The following is a 24499-nucleotide window of genomic DNA, read 5'->3' on the forward strand; positions in this document are numbered from 1 at the left end:
CCAATTCTTGGCCTTTGGAATGTGATCACAGTCCCGTTCATCCGTCTTGACTTTGGTCTATTGCTGTGAGAACGGGAGCATCATGCACAATTCAATTGACAGCATGTGTCCACCTCTACCTTGGTCCGACCGCCCGCCCGTACGCTCATCCACCACACACGAAGACGGCCGATCGAGAGGCAGAAGAGAACAGACTGGACTTTGTCCGTCTCATGTCAGGTTCCGCCCGGAGACGAGGCTAATCCCCATACAGACGGGTGTGCTCCCTCCAGACCCCGGGGCTACCGCTGCTGCAGCACTGAGCCACACGGCCACTGGCTGCGAGTCTGCGACACTCACGTTGCCTCCACATGTGAAGATTTGTACCTGGAGTCAGGCTCCCTACCACGCATACTTGAGGTACCGACGGATACTCGATACTTGCTGCCTTACCCGACAACGCCGGCCACCACCCGCCTGTCCGGCCTTTTCTTCTTCCTGTGTCACGGTATGGATATCCGGACTTTGAGCGACCACGACAAGGCTCTCCGTCTCTTCCCCACGCGGCTGGACGACGTCCACCGCACACGACCAGGACAAGCCCAAGGGAAGCCAGGACAGCTCCATGCGGAGAAATCAAAGATTTGGAGGGCGTACGGGGTACTGTATTTTGCCGTCGCAAGGGCCTCGTCTCAGACTTTTGCAATGCAGTCTGCATCTCGTCCAGGGCTGCAGAAGCCAGAGTCATGTCCCAAAAACTCTTGCCGCTGGAAGATACCTGATACTGTTGTACACGGCTGTCATTGGGTGATTGGACATTGCTACCTTACTGTTGATCTGGAGGTCCCGTCCAGCCGGCTAGGTTCCTGTCAGTTCAGCGGCGGGCAGCAGCGCGCAGGACGGCTACAGATTGAGGGTACTTCCTTACTAAGGCCTAGGTACTTCTGTCTGTCCAGCTAAAGACGACAACATCAGGTTCAGCCTCGCATCTTTGAGACTGTTTCACCGACCCCGCGACACGAGTTCGATCCAAAAGAACTATGCTACCGGCATGGGAGAAGGAAAGTCCCGCACCGGAGGAGGAAAACGGTTCATTGCGATTCCAATCCGGGCATCACGAGTCCAGACTCCACGGGACAGCTGTAACCTGTGGCATGCGGCAACTCCTGTTCAGGTGTCCTCATGTCGCCATTATCATGTCCCTGTCTCCCTCGCACTAACGAGTCGTACCTCGGGTGTTTGGGGTCTGCGCTGATTGCGGCATCCAATCATCAGGGGCAATTACAATATCACCAAAATTTTCTGGTCTGGAGACATTGTTTTGGCGCAATTTTTATTTCACTCAAGCCTGCAAAACCGGGGGCCGGCGGCCGGGGGTGTCTCCTCCTTTGGTGGGGGGCCCTTCTCCCGGTGGAGAATCTGGGAGGCTGGGACCGTGGGACCGTGGGACGAGCCTCCATTGCTTTCCCCTTCTGTGGATATACGGATTCAAGCCCCCTGTTCATTCTGGTGCTTCCGTCCGCCGTAGTGGAGCTCAAACTGCCTCGGAAAGCCTTCGGTCGCAAGCTGACCAGCTCGCAGTTCCGGATTCGCCCTCGGTCGTCGCAGGAGATATGATAGGCGATACCCCCAAGACCCGAGTGCACGCCCGAGCTTGTCGCTTAATATCCTCACGATGCTGATTGCTCTGCGATACTACAAAAAGCGGCCCCCCGCCCTTTTCATCAATCGCGGCTTCCTAAGGTTCCCAGAGAGGCTACGGCCATCTTCCGCAAGGACCGGCGCAGCGGCGCTTTGCTACCCTTTACGGCTTTGCCTCGGCCATCCCGTGGAATCAGCCCTTATTACGCTGTTCGTGGTTGGCCAGGAGGACATCGCTAGATGATGCTATCGTGGTGTTTTCTTGCCATGACGACAATCACTAACGACAGGAGACCGACCCGTCCGAGAATTTCTACGACTTTTCTCACCGAGCAAGCGCTCTATCAAATTTCTCGGTCTGGGGCGCTTTATCGAGGCTTCCGATCGCCATGTCTATCCTGGTTTCTATAAACACCGTGCATCAGCCTTGCGTACTGCTTCATTCACTATCTACCACGCAGGACTGCTGGTCACGTTATCTGCGCATTCCGAACATCCAGCAGCCAGGCGGTGCCAGCTGTGAGATCTACTAAGGTCACGTGGGTATGGCACGACAGTACGTACTCACAGAATTGGTCTTCAGGAATCCAATCCAATCACGCTCGACCTCAAATTCGTCCTGCCGCTAGGTTGACAGGACCCCTTAAAAAGGATCGAATTTGACAATCAGTCAACTGACCATCTGAGGGGAACACACCGCATGAGAGTGACTATGCAGCTCCCTACAACACGAGTGCATGTGATGTGATGCGGTGAGCCTTCATTTGCATTTCAAACATTCTGTTCCGTTAGCATCTCTCTATGTTAAACTGAGCGCAAGGGATCAACCAGCAAACATGAGAGCGAGAGTTTGACGGCTCTCTTAGATATGACGTCAGCGCAAAGGTGTCAGCAGGGGACCAGACACGGCCCGAATCTACAATGATATCTGACTGAAGGTCGCAACGACCTGCCTGGAGATGCATCATGAAGGATTTACCTTGGCACTTCCAGGAGGACGAGATGTAGAACACTTTGAGAAACCATGGGTATGTGGTATATCGGGGTATCACGCGGCCCCACGATGGGGAGCGGGCAGATCAAGCGACGGGTTGGAGTAAGTGCCGGATTGACTCGCGCCAACCAGCCCACCCCAGGATGAGGCATTATGGACTTTTGTGCATATTGACGGTCACACTCTCAGTCTGACGACCTCTACCACGCTCCAAGGGGGAGGATCCGAGGATGGAATAGGTAGCAGGTGGTTCACGGGGGACAGTCAGAGGCCCTAGGACGCCTCAGCACTCGGCACTGGCTCGTGTGCGGCGCTACCAGGCGGCAACCTCGCTGATGCAGTGATGGAGTATCGCGGGATGGGGTGGTTGTCTCAGCCCATGATGTTTCGATGGGCAGTGGGTGTCGTGGAAAAAAACACACGTGTTGGAGTGCTGCAGCTCGATTGGCTGCGGATTGGAGGTTGAAGCTTTCAGCCTTGTGGACTGGCCATCGTGCTCCGTGGATTAGTGCTGGAGATCTGGATGGAGAATGGAGATGGGGGGTGGACTCGGGATGATACCTAATCATCCAGTGAGGGTTTCACCTCTGGTCGGCCATGGACCTTGATGGTCTTGTTTGCGGTGTTTCCAGCGACTTGCGTGCATGTAAGTAAGGTAAGTTGCAACGCACACGAAAGGGAAGGCGGGGAATTATGTTCCTTGCTGCATCGTCGTGTGAGGCAGTCGTGGCAGTGAAAGGCATGAGATGCCAACACCAGGACACGTTGTGGTCGTCGGAAGGAGCGGACAAGTACATTAAAAGTCATGCTCCTCCCGGGTTCAGACAGAAAAGGAGCACCTGTTAGTTGTTGATGCTGCCTCCTTCTCACCAGTGCCACCATCACCGACTTTCCTTTCCCCCTGCCCAGCCGTCAGTCAGCAGGGACATGCAACCATTGGACGCCACCGGACATCATCACTTTCCCACTTGCAAAAACCGACCATCAACTCTAACGCAAGCGCGGCAAGCCAGGCGGTTGGCGTGCGGGAGGATCACCCCTCAAGTTCAACCGGTGTTATTTATTCAGGGTCACCTACCAGCCGCGATTCCCTACGTCCAGTCGGGTGCCTTCTCGCCTACGAAGCAAGGTTGACCAGCTGGGTTGTTCCCAAGAGCTGTAACTGTGACGTGGACCCTTGCGCCCTCCCTCTCTTCTCTCAGTCTCCAACGGTGTCATCGTGTATTATACCTTGGGTACGGATGCTCTCGCTTTCACGCTCACACATATCTGTACCTTACCGCTCACGTCTGACAGCATTCCCAAAGGTGGTGTTCCAGCAACACTCCAGCTGCCCAGTCCCCTGCTTACCGCCTCGCCCCAGCCCTGGAGCCCTGGAAAAAAAGTCCAGGTCACGGCCACAGCCAAGCCAAGCAAACCAAGTCAGACAGACACTGTCCATTGATCCAGACAGACGTCGCTCGCGCTTCCATTTATTTTTCTACGGGGACAGCCAAAGCTCGGCCAAGGGAAAATCATGACTTAATAACCTTGAATAGGCCCCCGTCTTCTTTCTCGCTCCCACTTTCAGTCTCTCCGAACCCCCCCGTTGCGACGGTGTCTTCTCTTTTTCAAACAACATCATCACCCTTTCAACCGGCTGCCGTGCCTGCGTGCGTCAGAACCATAGAAACATCGAACCAGGTACCGCGCGCCTCTTCAGCTCCTCCCCAGCAATGCGGTCTTTACCCGCAATAGTGGGCGCCGCCCTGCCTCTGCAGCTCGCCCTGGTCCAGCAGTTGTTCCTGCATGGCGTCATTGCAACACCTGTCGCCAGCGGGCACCAACAAATCGTCATTGGTTCAGAGGTCGCAGAAACAGTCGCACAAGAAGGATCTCGACGTCTAAGTGGAAAGTTTCTACACATTACTGGTACGTTTGGATGCTACCCGACGACACCCACGGGCGTTACGATCAGCATGGCAGAAATGCAGTCGCGACGCTCAGGCAAGGCGCATGAGGCGAATCGCTCTCTGCTTGGTGCTTGACGTGGGACGACACCAAATGCTAATAACTGTTGTGCCCTCGTAGACTTTCACCCCGATCAATTCTACAAAACCCACTCATCTACCGAAGAAGGCGTCGCGTGCCATTCTGGCGATGGACCCGCCGGCTACTATGGCGCAGAAACCTCCGACTGCGATACGCCATCTTCCCTCGTCAACGCGACCTTTGACTGGATCGCCGCGAATATTGTAGACGACATTGATTTCGTCATCTGGACTGGCGACTCTGCGCGCCACGACAGCGATGAGAGCATTCCTCGTAGCCCGGGCCAGGTGCTCGGCACAAATCGATGGATCGCCGACAAGTTTGCGGAGACGTTTGGTGACCCGAAAGACTCCTCGAAAATGGCCGTGCCTGTCATTCCGACATTTGGGAACAATGACATTCTACCGCACAACATCCTCCTGCCAGGGCCCAATAAGTGGTTAGGATACTATGCCGAGATCTGGAAGCGCTTCATCCCCGAGGAGCAACGCCACTCTTTCGAATTTGGAGGCTGGTTCTACACCGAGGTCATTCCTAAGAAGCTCGCCGTCTTCAGTCTCAACACACTGTACTTTTTCGACCGAAATGCCGGCGTCGACGACTGCCAACAGCCGTCCGAGCCAGGTTTTAAGCAAATGGAATGGCTTCGCGTGCAGCTGGAGTTCCTCCGCGAACGCGGCATGAAGGCCATCCTCATGGGCCACGTGCCCCCGGCCCGGACCGACAGCAAGAAGAATTGGGATGAAACCTGCTGGCAAAAGTACAACCTTTGGATGCAGCAGTATCGGGATGTTGTTGTTGGTTCGCTTTATGGCCACATGAATATTGATCATTTCATTGTACACGATACCAAGGAGATCGACATCAACATCTTGGGTGGTTTCGCGGCAGACGACGACGTCGGGCGCGAAGCTTTTGAGGATGAACTCGAAATCCAATCGGCACAGGACTATCTCACAGAATTGCGGGAAGGCTGGGCAAAGTTGCCAGCTGTCAACGTGAAGGCTCTCGAGGAGGAAGATACTGTGGAGTCGGATGCAAAGGGCAAGAAAGACAAGAAGAAGAAAAAGAAGAAGCCAGGAAAGGACTTGGGCGGCAAGTACGCAGAGCGATACCACCTCTCTCTCGTCGGCCCCAGTATCGTCCCCAACTACTTCCCCACGCTCCGTGTCGTGGAGTACAACATTTCCGGCCTCGAGGACGCTGCGGTCTGGACCGACTCGTTCACCAACTCTGTGCCCGCTCTAGCACTACCGTCGGACGAAGATCCCGTTCACGAAGAATTGAAGCGCGAAATCGACGCCGCCAAGAAGAAGAAGAAGGGCAACAAGGGCAAAAAGGGAAAGAAGCCGACAAAACCCAAAGACCCCAACTTGGTCATCCCTCAGCCGCCGCCTGCAGGCACCGGCCCCGGCCCGGCCTACGCACCTCAGCCCCTGACCCTCCTTGGATACACCCAGTATTTTGCGAACCTGACCTACCTCAACAACGACATGACGCACGAAAGCAAGGACGCATCTGGGAACAAGTGGCGTGACGGCATCCACAAGGACAAGGATCCCAAGTCCAAGAAGCCCAAGCCGCGCCCCTTTGCGTTCGAGGTTGAATACAGTACCTTTACCGACAAGATTTACAAGCTATCAGACTTGACCGTTCGCAGTTACGTCAAGCTGGCGAACCGCATCGCCAAGGAGAATGCTAAGAAGGGCAAAGGAAAAGCACTTGCTGAGGATTTCGAAGACGATGACGACGACGTAGAAGACGTAGAAGAAGAAGAGTCATTAGACGAGAAGAAGGAAGTGGTTGAAGACGAAGAGCAGGATGATGACGACGCAGACGACGACGATGAAGATGACGAAGATGAAGATGTAGAAACAGAGAAGAAGAATGGTAAGAAAGGCAAGAAGGGTAAGAAGGGTGGAAAGAAGAAGAAGAAGCACAACAAGGTGTGGCTGCATTTCTTGAAGCATGCGTTCATCAAGACGGTGCCCCAGAAGAAGTTGAAGAAGTTTTAGAGGACGATTGAGACAGAGAGCATGAGAGCTAGAAAGCGCGCGAGATGCACTGGTCATTGGTTCTTGTCGTCGCAAGCTGCATTATAAGCATTTGCTAGACTTTTTTGGAACTCGTCATATGGGCAAGGACTTTGTATTTGAAAGAAACAGAGGCGTTTTATGGGGGGGGGGGGGGGGCGCATGGGCAAAGGGTAGCGGAATCTTATGAGTTATTATTTTTATCTTTTCAGCTGTAGGAAATTCGAGTTGCTAGTAGATTCACATCTTCGTGTTTCTTTTATAGCATCTTTGCGAATCGAATCGCACCAGTACTCTCCTGGCAAGGGGCTTTTGAACGTCTGTCATATCCATCATCCAGGCTTACGCCTATCGTCGAGGTTATGTCATCATGTCAACGCAAGGGATGAGGTTTGCGATTGGGACAATCATGTATTGTAACTCATAACTTTTTGTGTCTAGCCGTGTAAATCCCTAAAACCGAAACATCAGGCGAGATGTACATTACGTGTGTATACACCCACCCACACAACGTATCAGGGCCAAACTCTTCAGTCGCTATCGCTGGTCTGCGCAGCAGGTGAATCAGAGAACCCATTCCACTCCTCCTCGGACTCCTCCCCGTCATCAACACCACCATCACCATTCTTCGCGCCCTCCTCGTCCTCATCCTCGATATCGAGCGCGCCCGAGACGTCCCACCGGTCCCCCTTGGCGGCGCGCCCGACGTACTTTACGAACCGCAGCGTGCCGCTGTCGCGGAGCACGAGCGTGAGCTTGTTCCACGCGGCGGCCTGGAAGAAGAGGATGTTGTCGTCGTCGCCCGACGACTTGTAAATCGCCGCGTCCTCGTCCTCTTCGCCGTCGTCGCCCGCCATGTAGACCTCGTGTCCGCCGACCTCTGTCTCTTCTTCGTCTTCTTTTTCTTCTGGCGCGGGCTCGGGCTCGGCTCTGGCTTTACCTTTGCCCTTGTTGCGCTTCTTTGATGATTTTCCGTTGGGCTTTGCCTCTTCTTGCTCTCCCTCTTCGGGCTTCTCCTCCTCTTCCTCTTCCTCGTCACCCCAGCCCCTGGACGGGGTAATTCCGAGGTTGAACTCGAGACGGGGCTTCCCATCGTGGCCCGTGGCCAGGGTATAATCCTGCCCGCGACGGAACCGGCGCGCGAGGAACTCGTGGCTCTCCACGACAGTGCCCGTGGCGACCTGCAGCCACTCGCGGAACTGCCGCGAGGGGAGCAGGTGGTCGAGCAGCTCCGTGAGCGGGTTCTCCTCCTGCGCGCTGCGCAGCTCGTCGGCGCCCGCGGGCTGCTGGTAGAGGAAGCGGTGCTTGTGCGGGGGACGGGCGACGCGCCACGCAGACTTCTTCTCGATGGCCTCGCTATCGTTATCTGGGAGGGTGTGGTCGGCACTCTCTTGGGATTCGATGTACTCCCTGAGCCTGGCGGAGAACTTTTTCGAGAGTATGTTGGGGAGCGTGATGCTCGAGTTCTCCTCGAAATGCTCCGAGATCTGCTCCAGGGTATCCGGGGTAAGGTACGTCGGCGCAATGTACTTTAGCAGAAACTCGAGCCCAGCCTCATCGAACCCTTCGAGGCTGGCCTTGGGCTTGTCCACCTTCACGGGCCGCGCCTGCGGTGTGTCGTGCTGGTCCGGGTTACCCTGGAGCTGCATGAGCCCCGAGTTCTTGACCTGCTTCTCCTCGGCGCCCTCGACGTAGCCGTCCTCGCCGATCTGGGGGATGTGGAACCAGCCCGAGATGGCCATGCGGACGCGGCCGCCCTCGGCCTCGAGCTGGGCCTTCGTGTCGGCGTGGTAGACCTCCTCGACGTCGTGGAAGGATTCGCCGGGCTGCACGGCGAAGAAGGAGAGCTGGTTCCACGCGGGCGGGATGACCTTGGAGTGGTCCGGCGCGGGCGTCTTTGCAATCTCGCCGTCCTTGCCTTCCTGCTCGAGCACGGGGAACAGGCGCAGGGCGCCGCCCCACTCAGGCTTCCATGGCGTGTCCGGGTCGGTGAGGTAGAGGATGTAGCTGACCTTGCGGCTGCCAATGACGTCGTCGTGGCATAAGAGGTAGCAGCCGGGGGTGTAGACGTTAATGGCCATGTCGGTCTTGCGGCCGCTCAGGGGTCCGCAGCCGGTGATGTGGGAGACGTAGTCGCGGAAAGTCTCAGAGTAGATTGCGTCGCGGAGCGACAGCAGGCTCGGGAGCTTGGCGAGGGCGTCATCGTCGAGGCCGTCGAGGTTGGCGAGGTCGCCCGACTGGTGGATCTTGTAGATGTCGGTCTCTTTCGGGGTGAAGGAGACGTTTTCGCGAATCTCGTCGCGGACGGAGCGCAGGAGGGCGTCGTCGACGAGGCCGTCGATGACGGAGTGCTTGTAGGGACTCGATTCGGCGTACTTCTTCGTGTAGGCGTCGTGAACCTTCTTGTCAAAGAGACCCTTGCGGAATCTCGACTTTGCGACATCGGCCGAGAGAGCTGCGCGTGGAGCGAAAGAAAGTTCGGTGTTAGTGACGACAAAGGGCAAGGAAAAAAAGCTGAGCTTGTTGTAGGGATGGCTAACTCGTCTTGGTCTTCTTCTTGGATGCTCTCTTGTCGTCGATTCGTGAACTAGCCTTGCGCTTCATCTTGGGTGATTGATAGAGTAGGGACAACCTCTTGGAGACAGTTGAGAGAAGGGGAAAGGTTGTCGGCAGCCTCCCAGAATTTCAATATTTTGTGATGACCCCAGCGCTGAACCGTCTGTCGCTGATCGGAACCGAACGTGGGCTGAGGTCCCACATAAAGTTTTTCTCCCAGCAGCTGTTTTCGCGCCAAATCGTCCCATGGGCTTAGTACCGTCCCACCGTTGGCCCCTGCAAAGCTTGCAAAAGCGCCTCTCCATGAGCATTCGCTCAGTAGATGGCGGGGGCACTTTAACGGTCCCGTCGGGGGAGCTTCTGGGTACACCGCCGTACAGTGCCGGCGTGGCCAATGATCAGAGCTGGCGGGAATATTGACTCTCTGTTCACACACTGGATTGTCCAGAAACTCATCCGCATAACGGTGCAAGCGCCGGTTGCTTGGCTCTCCTGCGCAGCCATTGAGTACCGCCAGGCTGGCGAGGAGACAGCCAATGCCGGTGTCCAGACAGACCAGACATGCACGATTCGCTCCTGGCGCTTGAGGTTTGCATGAGCTGCGTCTTCCAGAAGCAATGCATAAAAGAGAGGGTGGGAGTCAAATAAGCGGCAGTCACCTCAACTCAACTTCTCTCAATTCCCTCTTAATCTATTGGCAGACCGGGAACCATTTCTCTGAATAAAGGAAGCCGTAATCAAGGATTGGCGATGAAAGTGTGCAACGGCGCTTGGCATCGGAAGCTCTTTCACCCAAAAGCCGGACGGGAAGATGGCACGGCGGGCGGGCAAGCTTCGGGCGAGCCGGGCCCAGCCGCCGAAACCCCGCGCCCCACACTTCCTCCTCTCGCGCTGCCCCTCTATCCTCCTCTCCTCCCCCGCCCACCAACAAGCACCGCACTGAGGTTGTTCCTTCGCCCGCACTGCAGAACGTCATGCATCCATGGAAACACTAGATCAATTGGCTTTCTGTAAATTGCGGGCTTTCCAAGGCCGCTTCACTTCTCAATTGGGCAGTTCCCTAATCATCTGAACCCAGTCCTTTACGTCCATTACGCCCTGCCCCGCAACTGCTATCGTAATCTCACATCTTTAATACTTGGACTTGCTTCCATCACGATAACTTCATTTCCTCTCAACTTTCTATTAGACTGTGATAAATTCTTACATACATTGAAATTATCTTGTACATCTTCAGCAGACAATACAAGGCATTCAATATGGCATCCCAGATAGACATCGCTGCTGTTAGAAGCAAGTTCCCTGCCCTGGGCCAAGACCAGGTCTTCTTCGATAATGCAGGTGGAAGTCAGACGCTGGGTACAGTCATTGAGTCGTATGTCCCCTGTACTCTCCAAACTCAAATGCTCAAATCTCGCTCACATGACGCTTCAGCATCCGGGACTATCTCACACAAAGCAACGTCCAGCTAGGCGCGTCTTACAAAGTCGGCCAGAAGGCGACGGCCTCCTATGGCGAAGGCTACCAGGCCGGCGCAAAGTACATCAACGCATCCTCTGACGAAATCGGTAAATCAATATGTCCAAAACTTATTTGTGACAGAAACACTAACATAAGGGGGGGGGCAGTCTTTGGTGCCTCGACAACTCAGCTCTTCCGCAACCTATCCCACACCTTCACCTTTGACAAGGGCGACGAAATTGTCGTATCAGCAGTCGACCACGAAGCCAACATCGCCTCCTGGGTCGATCTCGCCGCCCGCCAAGGACTCGAGCTAAAGTGGTGGAAGCCCACAGACGCATCCTCGACAACGAACCCAAAGCTAACAACAGAGAACCTGAAGCCCCTGCTCTCGGATAAGACCCGCCTGGTAACCCTCACGCACGCGAGCAACATCCTAGGCACGATCCACGACGTCGCCTCCGTAGCCTCCCTCGTCCACGCCTCCACCCCGAAAGGCCTCGTCTGCGTCGACGGGGTGGCCTACGCCCCGCACCGGCCCGTCGACGTCAAAGCCCTCGGCGTCGACTTTTACGCATTTTCGTGGTACAAGGTCTACGGCCCGCACACGGCCATGCTGTACGCGAGCCGGGCCGCGCAGGACGCGCACATGCGCTCCATCGGCCACTTCTTCAACCCGAGCGAGTCCCTCGAGGGGAAGCTCGGGCTCGCGGGCGGCAGCTACGAGCTGGTCTCGGCCGTCCCGCGGGTGCTGGAGTACCTGGGCACGCCCGACTCCCAAGGCTGGAGGGGGAAAGTCGAGCAGGAGGGGCAGCTCCAGACTACTCTGCTCGAGTACCTCAACGGCCGGGGCGACGTGACGATCTACGGCGAGACCGATGCCGGTACCGACCGCCGCGTTCCGACAATCAGCTTCCGAGTGCAGGGGTGGGGCACCAAGGACCTCGTCAATGCCGTAGAGAACGAGTCCGAGTTTGCCTTCCGATGGGGCCACTTCTACTCGTACCGGCTGATCAAAGAGATTCTGCAACTCGACCCTGCCGACGGCATTATTCGGGTTAGCATGGTGCATTACAACAGCCGTAAGTCATGCGTGCACCTTATCCAACCTGTGAGTTATGCTAATCAGCCATAGTCGATGAAATCAAGGGGTTTATTGCGGCCTTGGATAAGGCATTGCAACAAAAGACCAAATAATAGTGTATAATGTGAGAGAATTAGGATTAGAAAGACCTGTAACTCCGGCATACCACCGGAAAGTTGCTGTCCGTCTGATATCTATATACGCTGAACATAAATCATGGCTCCCATAGCTTTTTATAGAGGACAGAAATACCAACAAAAAAAAAGGAAAAAAGTCGTAAAAACGTGGCCGTGAGAGAAAAAGTCGGGGTTTTGGTGGTGTGGGGACTCCGATTCCGATCTCTCTCTCAGAGCTTGCCAGTCTTCTTCTCGACGGCTTGTCTGAGGATCTTAATGACCTCTGCGGGGTCCTGGGCACCAAAGACAGCGCTGCCAGCAACGATGACATTGGCGCCCGCGTCGGCAGCCTGGCCGACGGTGGAACCCGTCAGGCCGCCGTCGACCTCGATGTTGAGCTCCGGGTACCGCTCGCGGAGGGCCTGGACCTTGGGCAGCTCAGAGGCCATGAACTTCTGTCCGCCGAAACCGGGCTCGACTGTCATGATCAGGACCATCTGCGGTTGTGGAGAGAACCCCCTGTCAGCCTAATGCGCCTTCGCGGAGACCCCATCTTGTGGTGTGTGTAACAGCTGCTCGTAAGAAGAAAAAAAAGGGCAATAACTCACGTCTGGTCTCTCGAGTGGGTCTTCACTCTCGAGGAGCTCCCACACAACGTCGACCGAGGTTGCGGGCTTCAGAGCCACGCCGGCTAATATGCCCTGCTCGTGAATGTAGCGGATCAGGGCGCGGGGGTTCGTCTTCTCGTCGGATTGGACCTCTGGGTTGTCGGAATCGGAGGAAAATGCGGCCTCGTAGTGGAAGCAGTACAGGTCTGCGCCGGCCTCCTTCATGCCCTTGACCCATTTCTTGGGCTAAATCGACGGATGCGTTAGTAGGCGCGTTGTAATATGCCGGGTTACCGCAAATGGACTTTCGGCGACCCCCAAAAACATGAGCCCAGGGCAGAGGGAAAGCAGTTACCTCGGAAACCATCATATGACAGTCAAATGTGCCCTTTCCCCATGCCTCGATGGGTTTCTCAACATGACCTCTGATCTTGGCGACAACACCGGGTCCCCATGAAATGTTGGGCACAAAGTGGCCGTCCCTAGAAAACCATGTTAGTTAGCCACAGCTCGGCTCGGATAAGAGAACAAGTCCTTTGCGATCGGCTTTCCAAAAAAGCGGTCGCAAGATGCTTGTGTGCTGATTTTTTTTCTAGCGGGGTATGGTCTCCGTACATGATATCGACGTGAAGCCAGTCAGCGCCTTGCTCTATGGTCTTGGAGCACGCATGGCCAAAGTGGCCAAAGTCGGCCGCGAGAATCGACGGGGCTATGATTGCCTTGGGCGCCATTGTGCAAGTAGGTAGGCAACGAGTGCAGTCAGAGAGAGAGAAAGCTGTGCTTCGTTTGTGTTTGTGTGTGTCTCTTTTGTGGTGATTTGAGAAGGGAAAAATAGAGAGAGGTGTGCGTGGGCGGCGGATGCGAGAGCGGGTGTGTCTGGTTTTGTTCGTGGGCACTGAACGGCTCTTCGGCGTTTGCAAAAGGGTTGGAGGGTACACGATCGGACATGCGACCGGAAGCTGTGGTAAGCTATGGACCCTGAACCACGAGAGCTCTTTCAGGTGGAGTTTCTGTTGGGATCTTCCCACATTCTGGGATATTCTGGGATCTAGAATCACTAATAATTGAGGGGTCGCAGTCGCGCCACCCCACGCCAAACGTCAACCCCGCCGGGCACGTACCGCCCGTATGATAAGCTCCGGAGTACATAACGCACCCCTTATTTTAGGTACCTCCCTACCTAAGCATAGCTCCACCCTTCCCATTGGGCTGGCTAGCTGGAAAATTCAAGAGACGAGGGGCCGAATTGACCCCTGACGTTGCCAGTACTAAGGTAAAGTACGGAGTACCTTACTACGTATGTCTATGTAGATGGCCGGCGGGCCTCGCCGCCTCGGGTGATTATCCGCCGCCGCGGATTTGCGGTCACCTGTATCCGCACATCGTACGCCTCCATCACCCTCCCCGGGACCAAAAGAAACATCCCACGATGCTCATCAATGGTGTTGTTTGTGCCTTGGCTCCGCGTCAAAGTGCCAGTGTCCTACTCGACTGATCATCACCGTATGGCGTGTTCCATCCACAGACTCGAGACATCTGTGGGCACACATCGCGATTTCGGCCGAGAGCGTTGACCAACAAAAAAACAATGGAATATGCGGGAACGACCTACTCCTGGTCCACTCTAAACTGCCTGGGTAATGCTATCCCCCGTTTATACATACACAGAGCGTGAGCCAATAGCCATACTGTTTGATCTTGCTCCGCAAACAAATTTAGTTGTCAAAGCTGTACTTCAACCAGCCACCCAATGCCTTCAAACTCTCCCAACGGACATTTTCGTCCGACTCTCCCATTAGCTCCATAACTCTGGTCTTGAGACCAAGCTTCTCCAGCTTGTATCTCATCTCAGGCACCTCCTTAACCAAGGCCCCAACATCGTTGCATGCAATAGCCAGGACTGCCTTGTCGTTCTCCCACGGCTTCTTCATAATCTCGGCGAGCTGGCGCGCAATAGCTCCGTTCTCGTGCTCTAAAATCTTGCGCGCATTCTCGGCCCAGAAAACCTGGCTTCTGTGAGGCGGTGACCACCGGAGGTGACCAGACTCGACCTCAGCGACGTACTCGTCAAAGGTTGTCTTTGTCTTGGTGTACTCCTCGAGAAGTTCCTTGAGACTTTGTGCGTCTTCGAGTAGGTCAGGGTCTGTCAGGTGGCGGCCGCTCAGGTTGTCAAGGAGCGCAGGTAGTCGCGCAAGGACTGCAGTAGGGAGGAGTGATTTCTGATTCTTGCTGAGCAAGTTGAAAAGGGTAGAAACAACCAATCGGGTCGTCTTCTCCTTGGGAGAGAGGCGCAAAAGCTGGGTGTACAGCAAGACAATATCGTACTCGCTGAACATGATCAGTTTGTGAAAGCCATACGACTAGAGTGTACTTACTCGTTAAGCTCGTCACCAATATCTTCGGCTTCGAAGCTCATTTGCCAGATGACCAGTAGTACATGGTATAGCAATTGCAAACCAACACCGCCGCCGAGCGAACCCTCAAATCCGGCGTTTCTTGTGGGCGCGGTTCCGCTCCATATGCTTGCCGAGGAGCTGCCGTTGCTGCCAATGCCAGCTGCTGTTCTGAGGATGTCAATCAGAGGCGCAATCGTCTCGCTTCTTTGGTTCCAGAATTGTTGTCTCGCGGCGTGTCCGTAGAGAATGGAGGAGTATTCCTGGACCGCGATATCCTGAAGGCCTGCATCAGAACTCTTCGCGAGGCCAGATAGGTAGGAGAGGAGCACGGGAATGGCGTTTCGGGTCGCCTGCGATTCGTTCAATGAGAGCGACATGAGCTTGGTCAGAGCCGTCGATGTGAGCAAGGGGATAGGGTCCTCGGTATTATTCGAGTGGGCGAGCAAAGGTAGAAAGTGCTTGTAGGGGTCGGTGTTTTTGAAAATAGCCTTCGAGAGTGACGGTACACCTATTTGGGAAGATGACAGCATTAGCGGGATTGAGGCATATGAATCGATCGTCAAGATATATTAATATTAAGGACAAGTAGGGCAGGATAGGGAGAGTCTAGCCAAAGTCATAGGCTGGCGAATCAATGGGAAATGGTATAGAACGTACTGGGCAAGAGGTCCGCCAAGAGGACGAGGATATACTGGACGACATTGGCTTGCTTGCCTGCGGACTCGATCACCGAGGGCTTTCCGGATTCACCAACAAAGAGGGAGCGGTAGCCATCGAGATCTCCTTCTACAATCTCCTTCCGAGCTTCGGGCTTCTTCGCCTTATCAACAGCGCGGATGCGGGCCAGGTGGTCCTCTGTGATGGTGCCTGCTCTAACAGCGCCATCCCAGGGGATTGGCCGCTGGCGGATGTTGTTCTGCAGCGAGGCCAGGTAGGTGGGAGGATCGAGAGACATGGCGGCGAGTCGAGGGAAGTAGCGACCCGGGCGGCTTTTTGAATTCGAGATGCACCTATGTCGCCGAGAGGGGGGGTTTAGAGATGGACGGTGTGGATGGATTCGGCGGTGCTGAGGGTCGCAGGTCGTTGCGGCGGGAAGCTGTCTGACGAACGTAATGCTCTCAAGCCGCAGCCGCAGGCCCGCAGCCGCGCCCGCCCAGTTTTTGGGTCACTTCCTTGCTCAAGTCACAGCGTCAGGCTCATGGCATATGATTGGCTTGAGGTCCATTTCTACATAAGCCACATGTGGCAGCTCCAATGACCCACCAAAGCTCTACTCAGCCAATGAAGCTGATCCACTCGATTGAGCGTTGTGGCGGTGCGTTTTCCTCAATCACATCCACCTGAATCCTTCCTACCTAAAGCTTGGCTCACTGCCCTCTTGGTCTTACACGCTCTGTCACTTCAAATAGCACTACGACCCAGTTGCCCCGGTTCCCAACCACCCGATTTCCCCAAGTGCAGCTATCGTTGGTACTCGGCTCGCCAGATGAAGCTGAATACTGCTCATCTTTCTTTTTTTCCCTCTACACGAACGACCCTTGTACGAAAGACTGGCCCACGCCAATATGCAAGGCACATACGGAAAAGAAGTCCCTTGAATCTTAAAAAGGCGTCACTAGCCAGAACTTCACGGCCTACTTGGCGATGACCCCTCCTGGGTGCCGCGGAGTCCCATCCCGCCGGTCGGGCTCACTTGCACACTTGATGCCGTCAAAGTTGCGGAACCCACGGACTGACACCTGCCGAGATCTCGTCGTGGTGCCAGAAGCCAGCGCAAGAGCTGTCATGGCGCTGCCAATCTGCCCTATACGAGTCAAAGACCGTTTCCTCTGCCCTAGAACTTCTGTCACGAGAGGTCATGACCACTGCACTAGATCCGAGGTACACGGAGACCAATGTGACAGCGCGGAAATGAACATGATCGCATTGAAGCAGCTCACGATGGGCTAACAAGCGTCCCTGCCAATGGTTGCAAGGCACCAGATGGCAAGAGTAAGCAAGGAAGGAACTCGCTAGCTGCGTTACTCGGTTGCGAGTGACAAGCCTGCGAAACGGTACCTGACGGGGCCTGCCCGGCGGGAGAGACAAACGGCAGGGCAAACAATCGCACCTCTATTGTTACGGCCACGAGTATTCATTCGTACAGTTGGGTTGGAACAGGCTTTCTCTACCTATCGATTGTCGTCCAGTGGACGGACCGACCCCTGCAGGTAAACAAGTGGGAACCAAGGCGCTCTGGGCCGGGCCAGTCACGAAGGTACCATCAGCGAGTAACGACCCGTTTCTGCCAACTCATACAGGCATCTCCCCGCACTAGGCCACTTATAACCCTCGTCTGTCCCGGGTGTCTTGGTCTAAGTGAAGGGGGAACCACATCTCGGCGCCCGATCTTCAGGAACAAGAACAGAAAAAGAAGCAGCAAGTGTGACGGAATCGCGCACTCAAGAGGAATCTTCACAATCACACTCGTCAGAGATTGGCCAGAAACTAATCGGTGAAGCTAGATCCCTGCGGAACTTTGCATTATTTGAGGGTAGTATTGTGGGTGTCAGAAGTGTGGGTGCGCCTGGTGACAGCGGCAGCAAAATCAAGAGGTTGGACTTCAGGGAGGTTGGGAATCGACCCGCGCAACGGCCAAGAAGAAAAAAAGACAATCCCACTGCCCAAACCAAGTAATACGACACTCCCGTCAGTCAGCGCCTTCTCAATCTCTCCCTCTCTCTCTCTTAAATCAAACTTACCTGCAGGTTTCATTCTTCCCGACTTCTTGGTTCCTTCTTCCCATCTAACCCAAGAATCATCACATTCCAAGCTCTTAGTCCCTGCCAATACCTCTGCACACTAACAGGCTAAGGTTGGCCAGCTCACACCGCGACCACTCAATCACACCTCGACTATACTATCAGCTTACCCTCCCTCTTCTTCTCATTCCCCGCCAACCATTAATACCTCATCCTACCGCTACAACATTCCTCACTCTCGCAATCTTTGGGGCGCCCACGAGGCTACGAAACAAGACAGGACCTCTCGATATCGCCATTGACGGAACAAAGTTGGCCATCGCGGTGAGAGCCGACTTACATTCTCACTTCGCCGTCTTCCCGGCCTTGCGCATTCCTGGCAATTGACGACGCCGAGCAGCGGTCTCCGTCAGAAATAATGGCATGGCGCAAGCAGTCGGCAGCGGCCCCTCTGGTCGCCGGCCTTCTTCTCTTGGTGTCCGCCCCCACTCCGGTGTTCGCCCACCCTTATCCTCTCCAAAATGTCGCAAACAACCTCTTTTACAATTTGGGCGACCAATTTATGAAGCGCGATTGCGTTCAACGTTGTGGAGCCGACTCTCAGTACTGCTGTGGATCCGGAGAGCAGTGCTACACCGTTAACAACATCGCTGGCTGCAGCACCGTGAGCGGAGGTGGAGGCTACGGCATTTACACCACGACATGGACTGAGACGAACACCTTTACCAGCACAATATCGACAAACTGGCCTGCAGTGACAACAGGGGCAGCTGGGGGAGGCACCGGGGCCACCTGTGTTCCTCAGAGTAGTGGAGAGACGGCCTGTGGCAGCATTTGCTGCGCCGCCAACCAGTACTGTGCCTACTCAGGGCAATGCGCTCAGCGCGATGGCTGGGGCGGAGGCGTCACTACAATTACATCGGGAGGCCATACAATCACCACCCAATACTCTGCTCCTTACCGCATCACGAGCACCGGGGCCACCGGCACCGCTGCCTCAGCAACCAGCACCGGCACAGTCGTACCCATCACCAACGAGGGTACTGGTGGAGGATTGAGCGGCGGCGCCATCGCCGGTATTGTTATCGGCACGCTTGCAGGTCTCGGTCTTCTCATGCTTCTCTGCTTCTGTTGTATCGCCCGCGGCCTGTGGGGTCTCATCTTTGGCAAGAAGAAGAAGGAGCACAGCCACAGCCGCGAACGAGTCGAGGTGGTTGAGGAGAGATACTCGCGTCACGGCAGCCGCATGCCATCTGCCCACTCTGGTCGCCCCTCGCACGGCGGCTGGTTCGCAGGTGGCGGCCGTCCCGCTCCGGCTGCTCGTCGCAAGGAAGAGAAGAAGGAAGGCGCCAAGTGGTTGGGCCTGGGAGCCGCCGCAGCAACCATGTTGGCGCTCTTGAATCTTAAGAAGGACAAGCCGAAGGCCAAGCCTCGGTCAAGCTACACCGACTCGTACTACTCGTACACGGGGACAAGTCCCAGTGAGTCTTCATGGGATTCTCGGGATCGATCGGATCTGACGTCCTACCTAGGCAGCTCTAGCTCGGGCGGAAGAACTCACCGCACCGGCCACACACGCGGCACACACACGACGCGCCACTCACGGAGGTAGCACCCCAAGTTCTTTGGCGACCTCGGTCGAATTGCATATGCTGTCGGCTGCCTTTTTACAAGACGGTGGAAGCCCCGAACATGCTTTGAACGTACATAAATTGGTATTATTGCTTTCTATTTTTCTTTTTGGCGTTAAGGGGGGAAATCATAATTCCACCGGGCTTTTGATAGCACGGTGATGGAAACTACAAGGCACGAGAGACGAGACATTCGGCGACGAAGAGGGGAATGAAAGAATGACGAGAGACATGAAAACTGGGTGGAGAGTGACGAAGGGGCTTGGAAATGGCCACGAAGACTATGGATGTGAGGAGGGTCATCTCTTTGGACATTGAGCGTTTGCTACTTCATTTTCCTTGGTGTGGCTGACTTTGTCTACCCATCCTCCAAAACCCGCATAGCATGTACGATGTTCAGAACGATTTGATGGCATAGACGAAACTTCTCGACGCCCTTAATGCATGGAATGGAAACTAAATTCTTGGATTGGGCCCTCTGATTACAACACTTGCTCGTTGCCGTATCGCCTTCCTGTCGTGTTGTTGCTTCAAGCTCAAGTGTGTATGCAGCCACACTGCTGAAGCTTTCTCGGGGAAGCCGTGTAAGAGTCGACGAAGTTGAGATGAACATGCGGCGCTTGCGCACTGCGAGCGCGTTTGACCATGCATGGAACAAAGCGAGTTTTCCATGTGCGGTCTGCGTTTTCGCGTTCGGGCCGTCTGATGCGTACGTCTCTGCGTGTGCGTGTGTCGGGGTGTACGAGGTCTAAGTCTAGGTGTAAGTCTGCGATGCGAGATCTCCACCTTCGGGAAAGAGATTTCTCTGCCCTCCTCGTGGAGCACTTACCAACACAGAGCCAATTCCGGTGTCCTTGTCTTCATCCCACTATTCGCTAGTGGCCGGTTGGCCCAATGGCAAGGCGTCTGACTACGATTGCGTTTACCCTCGTTCGTCTAGGGCGAGGAAAACGTTGACAAAGTATCAGGAGATTCTGGGTTCGACCCCCAGGCTGGTCAATTTCTTTTGATTATGAGACATTTCGTGCTTTTTTTTTCCTTCTTTCTTTTGGTGTCGTTCAACCTTGGGACTATTGGGCGGATGTATGGAACTACAGTTGATTGACGTTGCATCTGAAGAGGAAATGTAGTATTGGGTGTGTGTGTGCCAGTAGACAAATGCTGTGAAGAGTCGAGCGAGAGGATGGCAACTCTCATGAGGCCATAATCTGGTCAAGCTTGGCTGAATTTTTAGTTCATCAGGATGACGAAATGAGTCAAGAGCTACACCATCACGGAAATCCCACCTTACTGTGAAAATAGCTGCGCTCATGTCGTTCAGTCACGAGGCAGGATATGTGGACGCATTGTCTACAGTGTAAGATATCCTAAATCCGCAAGTACATTGTCTCACAAAATAGCCAACAGGGAAGAGTTCTTGAAGTTTGAGTGGGTATCATTTCACCATGAAGAATGTCTCATGCGAGTAGGGTATATAATGAGGTGTTGTGGGATATACTGCTCAGAGAGGGGAGCAGGCAACGTCTTCTTGACTTTTGATGTGATTCATGGTAGCCCTGCGCTACACGATGCAAAGTGAAAAATGGAACCCCGGCCACGCCAATTGTGTTGTGTGTAAGACCCAGAAACCCCAGTTTGATTTTTGCATTTGCCTCGAAAAACATGACCTGTTTTGACCCTTTTTGTTTTGGTTTTGCTCCCCTCCTCCGGCTCATACATCAATCAATACCTTCGTTTTTATTGGTTCATCGAGAGGGATTATACGTTGAGTGGAAAAAGATGCATTTAAGCCTCCTCCTCAATGTTGCCCTTCTCGGAGACGTACATGCCGTCCAAGAACTTACGGATATCCTTGTTGCGGACCTTGCAGATCTGCTGGATATCGGCAGCGGACTGGGAGACAGCCTCGAGGGAGTTGCCGAAGAGGACGAGCTCGTCCTTCTGGGCCTTGGAGACCTCGACGTCGACGCCCTCGCGCATGATGACCTTGCGGACGAGCTTCTCGCCAATGAAGTTGCTAAAGTGAACATGTCAGTCTCTCGCAATCATCAGGTATAGAAACATTGTGCAAACATACCGGATCTCGACCTCCCACAGACCAGTCTCGGAGTCCTTCTCCAGGTTGACGTTGATGGGGAAATGGGCGTAGACGTAGCGCATCTTGTACTTGAAGCCCTTGGTGACACCGACGATCAGGTTGTTGATGAGGGTGCGGACGGTGCGGAGAGTGGCAACGTTCTTTCTTGAGCCGTGGTGGATCTCAATGTTGATGGTGCCCTTGACCGGCTGGGAGAAGTTGACAGCCAAGTGGGACAGGTCCTTCACGAGCTTGCCTGGTGACGGGTGTTAGCCATATCGGTTTGGTGAGGGGTGCTGCCGCACTGAAGCCGTTGCGCTCTGCTTGCGCAGAGCAGGAACAGCTAAGGCCGGCCGTTCGCAACGTCTCGGGAGATATCGCGATCGGAGGAGAGTCTTGTACTTACCACGGGGGCCCTCAACGGTGACGATGCGGGACTTGATGTGAACCTTGACTGTTTGGAGAATCCAAGTCAGCATGCATTCGATTGCCTGCCACTACTGCTCCTTTCGAGCTCATCCACAGTCTAAAACTCTTCAACCCAAAAACCCAAATGTTGCTTTGTCCGCCTCAAGCCTCCCCAATCCCTCTGCCATTGTGATGTGGTTGTGGTTTTCCATTTTTTGCGCCAGCGACCATGTTGCCAAAGGCACCGAGGTTGCGACCATGACAGAGGAAGGCGAGAGACTCGAAGTGCGAATGGCGACAAATAGGTGATATAGTATCGTGAAGTTCAAAACCCGGCGGAGCTCGCAGGGGACCGCATCGTGGGGGAGGAGAATTTTCGTTGTATTGTGTGCTCAATCGATCGTCAAGGAGACGACGACGACGGCATTGCTTCACATACCATTCTCGGGAACCGTCAGGCTCTCTTGGGAGTGGATGTATCTCATCTTGACGTCGGGGGGGAGGAGGGCTGTCGGCTGGGCGATCTACTGGGCGACTGGTCGTTCGTTGGGCGATGAGGGACAATTCTTCACTTTCAAAAAAGTTCCAAGTCGGGGAGTCTGGCAGTCGCGATTCAATTTTCGGGTGTGGGGTGCAAAAGTTCTAGCGAGGGCTTGTGTGCACGTGAGGGCAAAATCATGGTCTGTGCGTAATTGATTCTCTGGCCGACCGCCCGGCTGCCCGGGCCTAGTGGAGAAGGACGGATCCTGACCGTCCGGGACATGGCCGTTGAGCCCCAGCCACAGCTCCGGGTCACCAGCCTCAAGTACTGAGGATGACTGCCTAGCACAGTCACGTGTCGGTACTGGCCAATGGGAGGATGCACTTCCTACAGCTCCAGTTGCTGCCCACTTCTCGATAGCTGCCCGGGCTGGCGCGACAGGAGCAGCGCAAGCCGAGTGAGTGCACGTACAGATACAGATACGTCAGCCTTGAAGCTCCGCGACACCCCCCTTCTCCGACGCCCTGACATCAATTCAACTTAATCATTAAATTCCAAGCTCGACGGGCTGACCGATCACTAGCCATTGGGACCTTGGATTTGTCGCCCCCTTTATATCCGAGCATCGAAACCACACAATCGCGCGAGATCCGGGCATTCCCCCGCATAAGCCAAGATGTCGTACTTCTTCTCAACCCCCGTCGACATCGACATTGTGCTGGAGGACGCCGACGAGCGGTCCATGGTCGATGTCAAGCTCGACAAGAACCGGCGCGAGAAGGCGCCGCTGTACATGGACGGCGAGTCCGTCAAGGGCGCCGTCACCATCAGACCCAAGGACGGCAAGCGGCTAGAACACACCGGCATCAAGGTCCAATTCATCGGCACGATAGGTGAGTCTTTCTGAGCGGGCGACCCCCAAGAACCTCTCCCGCCTTTCGCCCATTACTAATACTCCCATCTTTTTCCTCTGAGCAGAAATGTTCTTTGACCGCGGAAACCACTACGAATTCCTCTCCCTCGTCCAGGAGCTCGCGGCCCCGGGCGAGCTGCAGCACCCTCAGACGTTCGACTTCAACTTCAAAAACGTCGAGAAGCAGTACGAGTCGTACAACGGCATCAACGTCAAGCTGCGCTACTTTGTCCGGGTCACCGTCTCCCGCCGCATGGCCGACGTTATCCGCGAAAAGGACATTTGGGTCTACTCGTACCGCATACCCCCCGAGATGAACTCGTCCATCAAGATGGACGTCGGCATCGAGGACTGCCTCCACATCGAGTTTGAGTACTCGAAATCCAAATACCACCTAAAGGACGTTATCGTCGGGCGCATATACTTTTTGCTCGTCCGCCTCAAGATAAAACACATGGAGCTGTCCATCATCCGGAGGGAGACGACGGGCGCCGCGCCGAATCAGTATAATGAGAGCGAGACCCTGGTGCGGTTCGAGGTGAGTTTGTGGCTCCGGATAATGCTCTCCTCCAACTTTCAATGGTTCTGTGTACTGACTCTCTCGGCACAAAGATTATGGATGGCTCGCCCTCGAGAGGAGAGACGATCCCCATCCGCCTCTTCCTCGGCGGCTTCGACCTGACACCCACGTTCCGGGACGTGAACAAGAAGTTCTCCACCCGGTACTACCTCAGTCTCGTGCTCATCGACGAAGGCAAGCCACAACCACCCCCTTATATGGTTATGTCTTTGATTAAATGCAAGCTAACAATCGAACACCAGATGCGCGGCGGTATTTCAAGCAGTCGGAAATCATCCTCTACCGCCAAGCCCCGGACGCCGCCGCCGGTCCTAACATGATCATGGCCGCCGCACCCGAGAACCCAAAGTTGATGGGCCAGTCTGTTCAGGCATAGAAGTATCTGAAGAATGACGCCATGGTTTATAAGTAATGAGTTGTTTGATGAAATAGGGGGAAGGGAGTGGAGGTTATTCTGCATGATGTGGCTGCTGCCGCCAATGAGAGGATAAGTCCTCGTCAAGAACCGCCCGTCCCACGTAGTTTTAAGCATAGGTCACGGCGTTTGGGGTAAACAAAGCTAGGGTCTGCTGCACTGATACAACAAACAATGAAATTCTTCTTCATCATCTACCTTGGACCTTGACCGATTACCGAAAAACAAAACCCAATGCATGCAATTCGTGAAGGTATCTGGTTATCCTGGATCATTCTTGTGTGGTCCAGGATCGCGCGTTCTTGATTACTTGTACACATGCTCTCTCCATCTCCATCGACTACGAAGTAAACT

At 54.7% G+C, this 24499-nt stretch overlaps 10 protein-coding genes and 1 non-coding gene across 11 annotated transcripts; 6 read left to right on the plus strand and 5 right to left on the minus strand.

Annotated features, from left to right (window-relative positions):
- Nucleotides 1-189: 189 nt before the first annotated feature.
- Nucleotides 190-939, plus strand: CLUP02_12453 (uncharacterized protein; the record flags this gene model as incomplete). The annotated part of the gene is made up of 1 exon (XM_049291417.1): nt 190-939. A coding segment is annotated over one exon (750 nt), but the record flags the coding sequence as incomplete, so codon positions are not given.
- A 3390-nt stretch (nt 940-4329) lies between these two features.
- Nucleotides 4330-6660, plus strand: CLUP02_12454 (calcineurin-like phosphoesterase; the record flags this gene model as incomplete). Its single annotated transcript, XM_049291418.1, has 2 exons — nt 4330-4525; nt 4685-6660. 2 exons carry the CDS (start codon nt 4330-4332, stop codon nt 6658-6660), a joined length of 2172 nt encoding a protein of 723 aa, XP_049148563.1.
- Nucleotides 6661-7208: 548 nt separating this feature from the next.
- Nucleotides 7209-9282, minus strand: CLUP02_12455 (uncharacterized protein; the record flags this gene model as incomplete). Its single annotated transcript, XM_049291419.1, has 2 exons — nt 7209-9133; nt 9219-9282. The coding sequence occupies 2 exons, from the start codon at nt 9280-9282 to the stop codon at nt 7209-7211; spliced, it is 1989 nt and encodes a 662-aa protein (XP_049148564.1).
- A 1211-nt stretch (nt 9283-10493) lies between these two features.
- Nucleotides 10494-11892, plus strand: CLUP02_12456 (aminotransferase class-V; the record flags this gene model as incomplete). The annotated part of the gene is made up of 3 exons (XM_049291420.1): nt 10494-10609; nt 10669-11777; nt 11831-11892. 3 exons carry the CDS (start codon nt 10494-10496, stop codon nt 11890-11892), a joined length of 1287 nt encoding a protein of 428 aa, XP_049148565.1.
- Nucleotides 11893-12125: 233 nt separating this feature from the next.
- Nucleotides 12126-13234, minus strand: CLUP02_12457 (ribulose-phosphate 3-epimerase; the record flags this gene model as incomplete). Its single annotated transcript, XM_049291421.1, has 4 exons — nt 12126-12392; nt 12504-12749; nt 12829-12985; nt 13119-13234. 4 exons carry the CDS (start codon nt 13232-13234, stop codon nt 12126-12128), a joined length of 786 nt encoding a protein of 261 aa, XP_049148566.1.
- Nucleotides 13235-14218: 984 nt separating this feature from the next.
- On the minus strand, nt 14219-15854 carry CLUP02_12458 (V-ATPase subunit H; the record flags this gene model as incomplete). Its single annotated transcript, XM_049291422.1, has 3 exons — nt 14219-14831; nt 14879-15407; nt 15557-15854. The coding sequence occupies 3 exons, from the start codon at nt 15852-15854 to the stop codon at nt 14219-14221; spliced, it is 1440 nt and encodes a 479-aa protein (XP_049148567.1).
- A 96-nt stretch (nt 15855-15950) lies between these two features.
- Nucleotides 15951-19494, plus strand: CLUP02_12459 (uncharacterized protein; the record flags this gene model as incomplete). The annotated part of the gene is made up of 14 exons (XM_049291423.1): nt 15951-16080; nt 16149-16218; nt 16309-16439; nt 16509-16557; nt 16616-16780; nt 16854-16891; nt 16943-17156; nt 17217-17367; nt 17476-17587; nt 17647-17717; nt 17806-17964; nt 18041-19121; nt 19177-19343; nt 19426-19494. The coding sequence occupies 14 exons, from the start codon at nt 15951-15953 to the stop codon at nt 19492-19494; spliced, it is 2607 nt and encodes an 868-aa protein (XP_049148568.1).
- A 135-nt stretch (nt 19495-19629) lies between these two features.
- Nucleotides 19630-20935, minus strand: CLUP02_12460 (uncharacterized protein; the record flags this gene model as incomplete). Its single annotated transcript, XM_049291424.1, has 4 exons — nt 19630-20019; nt 20101-20139; nt 20335-20578; nt 20805-20935. 4 exons carry the CDS (start codon nt 20933-20935, stop codon nt 19630-19632), a joined length of 804 nt encoding a protein of 267 aa, XP_049148569.1.
- Nucleotides 20152-20270, plus strand: CLUP02_tRNA215. The gene has a single exon. It is a non-coding gene; the product is annotated as a tRNA-Arg (tRNA).
- Nucleotides 20936-21056: 121 nt separating the features above from the next.
- On the minus strand, nt 21057-22241 carry CLUP02_12461 (ribosomal protein L6; the record flags this gene model as incomplete). The annotated part of the gene is made up of 4 exons (XM_049291425.1): nt 21057-21288; nt 21349-21604; nt 21755-21802; nt 22196-22241. The coding sequence occupies 4 exons, from the start codon at nt 22239-22241 to the stop codon at nt 21057-21059; spliced, it is 582 nt and encodes a 193-aa protein (XP_049148570.1).
- Nucleotides 22242-22913: 672 nt separating this feature from the next.
- Nucleotides 22914-24106, plus strand: CLUP02_12462 (vacuolar protein sorting-associated protein 26; the record flags this gene model as incomplete). Its single annotated transcript, XM_049291426.1, has 4 exons — nt 22914-23130; nt 23216-23688; nt 23763-23930; nt 23996-24106. The coding sequence occupies 4 exons, from the start codon at nt 22914-22916 to the stop codon at nt 24104-24106; spliced, it is 969 nt and encodes a 322-aa protein (XP_049148571.1).
- Nucleotides 24107-24499: the final 393 nt, after the last annotated feature.

The sequence above is a fragment of the Colletotrichum lupini genome, chromosome 6, assembly GCF_023278565.1.
Source record: "Colletotrichum lupini chromosome 6, complete sequence".
Lineage (NCBI taxonomy): Eukaryota > Fungi > Ascomycota > Sordariomycetes > Glomerellales > Glomerellaceae > Colletotrichum > Colletotrichum lupini.